At 41.4% G+C, this 8,349-nt stretch overlaps 1 protein-coding gene across 5 annotated transcripts in view; it reads right to left on the bottom strand.

Annotated features, from left to right (window-relative positions):
- The window catches only part of EIF2AK3 (eukaryotic translation initiation factor 2-alpha kinase 3), a 100,354-nt gene that overhangs the window by 77,034 nt on the left and 14,971 nt on the right, over positions 1-8,349 (bottom strand). For 2 of the 5 annotated variants that reach the window (XM_014528139.1, XM_014528124.1), the window contains one exon: positions 3,835-3,964. Coding sequence is in view for 3 of the 5 variants with exons in the window: in XM_014528130.1 (XP_014383616.1) it covers positions 3,835-3,964; positions 7,947-8,017 (201 nt within the window). In the remaining 2 variants the exon portion in view is untranslated. Of the gene's footprint in view, positions 1-3,834; positions 3,965-7,946; positions 8,034-8,349 lie in introns of those variants that run through there. The other 3 variants (XM_014528130.1, XM_014528127.1, XM_005858172.2) reach the window with 3 other exon arrangements.

Raw genomic sequence — 8,349 nt, 5'->3', positions numbered from 1 at the left:
TTTTATCTTGGTAACTGCAGACAGCAAAGGTGTTCGAACAGGCCTTCGGCTTCCATATCCCATACAATGCAGTGTACGGCTAATTTGCCTACAAATGTCAGGTGGTCATAAAAATCTGGCCACTCAGTGTATATTTACTAGAGGCCCAGTGCCTGAAATTCATGCACAGGTAGGGTCTGGCCGGCCCCGCCCCTGATGGAGGGGGGGCCTCTCGGAGGTGGGGGCGGTTGGGGGGAGGGGCCGTGGGTGATTGGCCACAATCCCCATCCCCTGGTCGAACTTCCAGTCGAACTCCTGGTAGAGGGGACAATTTGCATATTAGCCTTTTAATATATAGGATGTGTCTGGATTTTCTTCCTCATATAGTTCAACCAAAACAACAATGCAACACAGTAAATGCAGAAGCAGACACAAAAATCCAATTTTCTTCTGCTAAACCAACAATTAAACTGATTTGCAAAAATGTAAAACAAAGCGCCACTTTTTTCATTAAATTTTTTGTATTGGAAAATATAGTTTTTTTCATAAAAATATGCTGTTTATGCTGTCATACAATGGGCCCACAGTCTTTTTAATGAATTAATAAGTAAGTCTTTTTAAAATTTATGTTTTAATTTTTAAGATGGTTTAAGTATAGACAGATATAATCTGGGGGATAAAAAGCTCTTTGGACCTCTCGATGATTTCTAAGAATGTAAAGTGAAACCATAAAGTTTGAGATCCGCTGTATGAGATGAACAGCCTAAGCTTATGCAAGGAGGTACAGACAAGACAGGGAAAAGGCTCCAGAGCAGGCAGAATGGGATGCAGTCGGGCAAGCCTACGTTCAATCCCAGTTTCATCACCTAATCTGTTTGCGACTCCAAGCAATTAATTTCTCCACACTCCTGTTTCCTCTTCTACAAAATGAGACCTCCAAGCAATTTATTTCTCCACACTCCTGTTTCCTCTTCTACAAAATGAGACCCACAACACCCACCTCAGGAAAATCCCTGTAAGGATCACACTACTGAACCTGTACAGTACATCAGGTTATATTACACTGCTGGGAACAACGCTGTTGTCATCAACATGTCTACACAGTAAACACAGTCTCAAGAAATGCTTCCACAAACTCAGGGCACCGGTAAAATGTAGTAAACCCATCATGCTATCACAAATGGTTAAATAACTTTAGATTTTCTTTTTTCTTTTCTGTGAGGTAGAAAGTTTAAGTCTCGATAATACAAAGAGGTCTTGGGATTCTTCTCCGGCATGGAAGGTAGCCAGTGAGCTTTTTGCTAAAATATTCGCTGCTAGGATTAGTGAAGAGACATGGTATGCCTGTGCATTGGGGAAATGAATGCAACATGATTATAGTAATCAGTCATTAGCGAATGTTGTAGTTCTAGTTATTAATAATTATGTATAACAGGATATTGTAAAAATTAAGTTATATTGGCTGGGCCACAAATATATCCGTTGTGGGCCACATGCAGCCCGCAGGCCGGGAGTTTGACATGCTTGTCTTACACCATACACAAAAATAAACTCAAAATAGATTAAAGACTTAAATGTAAGCCCTAAAATCACAAAACTCCTAGAATAAAACATAGGTAATAAACTACTTGAAATTGGGGAAACAAAAGCAAGAATAGACAAATGGGACTTCATCAAACTAAAAAGCTTTCTGCAGAGCAAAGAAAATGATCAACATAACAAAAAGACAACCTAGTGAATGGGAGAATATATTTTCAAATACTACAGGGTGTCCCAAAAAATGTATATATACTTTAATAGCTGATAGACCAATTTTTTAAATGAGATGTATTTAATTATTCAAAGTGTGTGTATACATTTTTTGGGACATCCTATATATCCAATAAGGGGTTGATATCCAAAATATATAAGAAACTCATACAATTCAATAAAAAATACACAATTTGATCAAAAAGTAGGCAGGAGACATGAAGAGACATTTCTACAAAGAAGACATACACAGGGTCAACAGGTATATGAAAAGATGCTCAACATCACTAATCATCATAAAATGCAAATCAAAACCATAGTGAGATATCACGTCACACTTGTCAAAATGGTTATTACATTGCCCTAGACCAGTGGTCGGCAAACTCATTAGTCAACAGAGCCAAATATCAACAGTACAACGATTGAAATTTCTTTTGAGAGCCAAATTTTTTAAACTTAAACTATATAGGTAGGTACATTGTTATTAACTTAATTAGGGTACTCCTAAGGCTTAGGAAGAGCCACACTCAAGGGGCCAAAGAGCCGCATGTGGCTCGAGAGCCGCAGTTTGCCGACCACGGGCCTAGGTGGTCCTTGTGCCCTCGCGAGCGATGTCATCACAAGATGGCCGTCACAAGGTAGCCATGTGCACAGCAGAAGTGGGGCCAGGCAGCAGCTCTGTGTGGTGAGGCCTAGGGGTCCCGTGGCTCCACATGGCGTGGAGGAGGCCAGTCCCAGCGTCTCCACCGCCTTGTGCGGAGGAGGCAGGTCATAGCAGGGGAGGGCAGTTGTGGGCAATCGGGCCAGCAGGGGAGAGCAGTTGGGAATGATCAAGCTGGCAGGCAGAAGCGGTTAGGGGCAAGCAGGCAGGCGAGCAGTTAGGAGCCAGCGGTCCTGGATTGTGAGAGGGATGTCCAACTGACGGTTTAGGCCTGATCTTGATTGGGCCTAAACCGGCAGTCGGACATCCCCTGGGGGGTCCCAGATTGGATAGGGCGCAGGCCAGGCTAAGGGACACCCCTCCCATGCACAAATTTTGTGCACCAGGCCTCTAGTTTTAAATAATTTAAACAGGAGAATAAAGCTCCAGAAAAGAGAGACTAATCCATCAGAGTCAAGACTAAACATGAGAAAATACTTGCCTCATTTATGCATTCCCCTAACCTCCTCAAGGCAGGCAATGTCCTAAATTTCATGATGAGGACACTAACAAGGTTCAAAGTGTGTCCACCTACCCAAGTCTTAGAGTCACGTGGCAGAGTAGTTCTGGAAGCAGGTCTCTTTTTGCAAATAACCAAATTTGTCTAAAATTACATTCCAAGAAAATTTCAGATGAATTATGCTTACAATAAGGATGCACACTGGAGGGAAAATGTACAGAAAGAATCACTTATGAGGTTTTGCAGTATGTACAGGGTGAGGCAAAAGTAGGTTTACAGTTGTTCAGATAGAAAATAATACAATAATTAATAAATAATAGTACAAGAATAAACTCTGGCCCTGGCCAATGTGTCTAAGTGGTTAGAGCGTCAGCCCATGCACTGAAGGGTCTTGGGTTCGATTCCCAGTCAAGGGCACCCACCTGGACTGCAGGTTCAATCTCCTGATGAGGGCACACGTGAGAGGCAACCAATCAATATACACCGATGTTTAAAAAAAAAGAAGAAGACACTGTTTTGCATACTTACAACTGTAAACCTACTTTTGTTCCACCCTAGTATTTCTAACTATTAAAGCACAGTTAAGTTACTTATATTTATTTTATTATTTAGGGACTATGTGAGAACAACAAATGAGCATGTTACAGCTCAAATAATGAGCTATACTGATATAGCAGATAGTATCCTTAGTTATTCATTTATATGATTAATTCATTTAATGTCCAAAACAACCCTAAGAAGTAGGTGATCAATATCATCTACCTCATTACAACAGGGGAACTGAGGAACAAAAAAGTAATTGCCCCAAGGGGACATAGTAAGAGGCATACAGGCCTCACACCTAAGCAATGGGGCCCTGAGCCCCAATTCTAAAAGCAAATAAATAGTATTAATATCAGCAATTGCTCATTACAACTGAGTTTTTCTGTTAAATGAAAATTCTTACCTCTGGTTTGCTAAGGCTGGATGAAACCAAGGAGCCAGATCCCACGTCCAAATCCCATTGCTTTTTACCATGATTCTCTGGATCCAAGGCAGCAATTCGCCCATCTAAAGTGCTGATAATCACTAATGATCTGTAAGTTTAAAAATTAATGGGAAAAAGTTTAAAAGATATCTAAGATATTGAGCCCCTACTCCACACACTTGAAAGAAAACCAGCCCCTCCCAGGCTTCTACTTGCAGGAGAGAAGCATGGCCTACCTCCTCATATCACTTACTGTTCTGCCACTACTATCTGCCTTTAGCCTCCAAGACAATTGCATTGTGTCCTTTATCTGTTTACATCACTTATGAAAAGTCTCAAACTACTAGGGAACCCCTCATTCCCACACTGTAATCCCCATATGAAACTCAACATTCTCAGCTCTGTTCTCTTCTATTTTCCCCAATCCTGAAGTCTTCCCTGAATGCTCACTTTCCTTCTTGCTCTAATGAAATCTGGCTTTCCCTGAGAACACTGCTTTGGAAGCAATAACTGTTTTCTCCACACCCTTGACCGCTGCATCTAGTGATAGGGTAAGTGTATTCCTTGTACCTTGCCACCGTCCCCAGACTACTTTCTTTCTCTCCTCTCTAAAAATCCTCAGGATCAGACTATTCCAACTATTACCCCACTAGCAATTGTTTACTGACCCTCAGGTCACTAGCCCCATTCCATGAGGATTTTAGGTCCTGGTTTACTGTCACTATTAACAAATTCTTTCAGTTTCATGATCTGTCTACCTTGCTTCAGTCACTCCCAAGTTCAGACCCTTGTCCTTATCATTGCCAAACACAACTTCCTGTCCCAATGAAATTTCGAGCATCCCATCCCGAGCCAACAACCCCTTTCCAGCTCACCTCCTACTTTCCTGACTCCTATAAACCACTGACCACACCAAACCTACAAACCATATTGATCCTATTACCTACCTTCACTACCATTATGCTTTCACTTCTTTCTTATCCAGTTGAAATTCCACAGTCCTTCATTTTAAGCACTTCCTTTCTTACACCTTCAACCGCTATTCCTCTCTTGCATGTCACACCTGACTGGCAGAACTCCAACCCTCATAAAATTTAACTTTTTGCCTTTTTTTCATTCTTGCATCTGTGCAGTTGGATGTGGCTAAAGAAACACATAACCATGCTGACTGGTCTCACTTTAATTATGATCACCAAACCTCAAAGGGGCTATTACTGATGCTCAACAATCATATGATACTTCCCTAGTCTATCCACTTGCCCACTGTCCTAGGTTGACTATTAAATTTCTCATTTTTCCTCAAATTTCTGACACCTGCTCCAAGCTCATGCATCTCAGGGACTATGCTACCTATTTTTCGGAGACAGAAATAATCCAATAAGACTGTTTCCCACCACCACATCTATCCATTTATCTGCACCTGAACCCATGTATTCTCCTTCTCCTGTTACTGTGGGAAACAGTCCACACTCCCACACCCCACTACCATTTCCACCTAGGCAAGAGATCTCTTCCTCATGCATACATGAGGACTCACACCTGCAAATCTCTACTCTTGCCTCCAGACCAATTATTCTCCTCTATCAGACCATTCCTCTCAGTAGTCCAATCTGCTATGATTTCTTCCAACATAAAAACCAACCCACATTACACACAAACAACCACTCTCCCCCTCTAGCTTCCAATTCATTCCTTGCCCATTTTGGAGCAAATTTTTTGAAAGAGTTGTTATATACTCTGTCTCCAAATCCAACTATTTCTAATCAAGTTTTTGTCTCTACCACTCCACTGAAAAGGTTTTTGCCGGAGTCACCTATCACCTTCACATTGAAAACCCCGTGGTCAGGTCCTAGTTCACTTGACCTCTGATCAGCTACTTCTCCTGCCCACCATGAAACACACTCTTAACTCAGTTTCCAGAACACCATATTCTCCTGATTATGACTTGCTTACTGTGTTACTCATTTTATTGCAGTGGTCTAGAACTAAACCCGTAAAATCTCCCAGGTCTGCCTGTATGGCTAGCTCACCTAACTTAGAGGAACGCAAATACCCCTGATCATAAAAGTCAGGTGGAGTGCCTGTACAAACCAGTAAAGGTTCACAGGTTCCAGACCCACAGGATCTTAACAAGTACCCCAGGTGAGTCTCATATTAAGGCCCATTTGGCAAACATGATTTAGCTGAAAGGACTATTTTCCTAGAGTGAAATTAATATTATTACCTGAATGAAGAAGGCATATTGATCAACTCTGTCAGTAAACTCTCTCTCTCACCTAACCTTGCTTTAGTTTCCTAAGGCAGTGTTTGGATGACTGAACAACAAGCACTGTTAGCTCCTCTCCAGAAAGGTCATCAGCGACCTCCTCTCCCAATGGCACACTCTACATTTAAACAACAATCATGTACTCTTGATTCTATTACTTTAGCTTCTTCTAAATCTTTCCCTTCTTGTTCATTACGACTGCCCTTGCCCTGGAACAGAGTCTCATTAATCATTAGAGCACCTTTAAAAGCTTTTCTGACATATTCTCTTTCCCTTCTGCTCTTCCAACAAAAGAAACCATGTAAACTTCTGATGCTCCATCTGCCCTTTAAATAAAGTCCACATGCCTAGGTATGGCCCACAGCTCTGCCTGCCCCCTCCCCACCACAACCCCCCAACACACACACACGTTTCTAACCTTTTCAACAAAGTTCCTTTGTTAATTTATTTTGTCTCAGGTTTTAAATGATTTCATTTGCCCAATAAACACCACTTCTAGTGAATTCCCACATCTTTACGGGAAATATATAAGTACCAAACAAAATATTCAAGATTTCTGGAAAGAAGTAGCTAAAATTACTATATTAAGTTTGATATAAATCAGCTCAAAGCAAAGAAACATTGACTTTTAATTTTTTTCCTGGTGATATATATTTTTTTAATTTTATTTTTAGCCCTAGCCGGTTTGGCTCAGTGGATAGAGCGTCAGCCTGCAGACCAAAGGGTCCCAGGTGCAATTCCGGTCAAGGGCACATATCTTGGTTACAGGCTCCTCCCTGGCCTGGGCCCTGCTGGTTAGGGCTCATGCAGGAGGCAACCAGTCGCTGTGTTTCTCTCAGATATATGTTTCTCTCTGTCTTTCCCTCTCTCTTCCACTCTCTCTAAAAAACAAAACAAAAATTAATGGAAAAATCCTCAGGTGAGGATTAAAAAATCAAAACAAAAAAATTAAAAATTTTATTTTTAATTACAGTTCACATTCAATATTATTTTGTATTAGTTTCAGCTGTTCATCATAGTGGACAGTCATATACTTCACAAAGTGCTCCTCCGATATTTTCAGTACCTACCATACATACTTATTACAATACTAGTGTCCCAGTGCACGGATTTGTGCACACTGAAAGGAAATTAACTAGAAGAAATATTTTAATGTCGCTATTCGTCCTTTCTCTTTAATAGAAGTGACAACCAAATTTATGATCGACAATGACAGATCTAAACACACTCATGTGATTGGCGTCAGTGAGAGCTTTATATGTATTGAGCATGTGCCAGTCAACTTAGCCTTTTATATTTATAGAATAAACTTGCTTAATTAGACCTGATTTCTGATTTAGCTAAACTTTTTCCAGCCCAGTGAAGCACCCCAACTTCTCTTTCAGGTAATTGTCAGCAACACAGCAGTAAATATCAACACGAAACAGATTATTATTATAGATCATGCAGGGAGAATAAAGGGTAAAATATTTAACTGCAGCAGTGTTTGACTATATTCTGCACAGTGAGAAAACCTGAAGTCATTTTCAAGGTCCACCATTTCTTACTTCTTTTCAGTCAGGTCAAGTTTCTAAGCTTTCTAAATCTCGGTTTTCTTGCTAATGAAAAGAAAATAGGATTCCATCGAGTCTCCTATCTACCTACTCCAGGACTTCTGTGAGGATCAAATGAGATGAGGCAAGTGCAATCGCTTTACAGACATTTGGTTAAAGTATGAAATGTTTGCACCTGGCTATAAAGCAAGTCAGGTTCCTGGGCTGAAGAAACTCTAAGGAGGCTAATTGCTAAGGAGAGAAAGCCAGGCATTGCTACATGATGTCATTACCTGGCACCCACAGCGACCATTTTCGGGCTGTACTGTGGGCCCCATTTTACGCCATGGGTTCTTGGCAGCATTGGCTGTGATTTGGTGGGGTGTTGCTCCGGGGTGGTGGCAGGGCCTGTGTTCCACTTGGGGAAAGCCGAGTGTTGGTTTGTCAGTGCCAGGTCCGTGGTGCTGTTTATTTTTAAATGACCATTGCGCATCATGGCAGCTCCTGCATTAAGCATCTGCCCCCTGGTGGTCAGTGCATGTCATAGCTACTGGTCAGATGGATGGACACCTAGCCTTTTATATACACACACACACACACACCCACACACATATACACACACACACCCACACACACATACATACATACATACATACTAGAGCCCCGGTGCACGAAATTCATGCACTGGGGGGGGGG

This window comes from Myotis brandtii, unplaced genomic scaffold, assembly GCF_000412655.1.
Source record: "Myotis brandtii unplaced genomic scaffold, ASM41265v1 scaffold1152, whole genome shotgun sequence".
NCBI lineage: Eukaryota > Metazoa > Chordata > Mammalia > Chiroptera > Vespertilionidae > Myotis > Myotis brandtii.
Note: the sequence above shows the minus strand (reverse complement) of the source record. Positions and strands in the feature narration are given on the sequence as shown.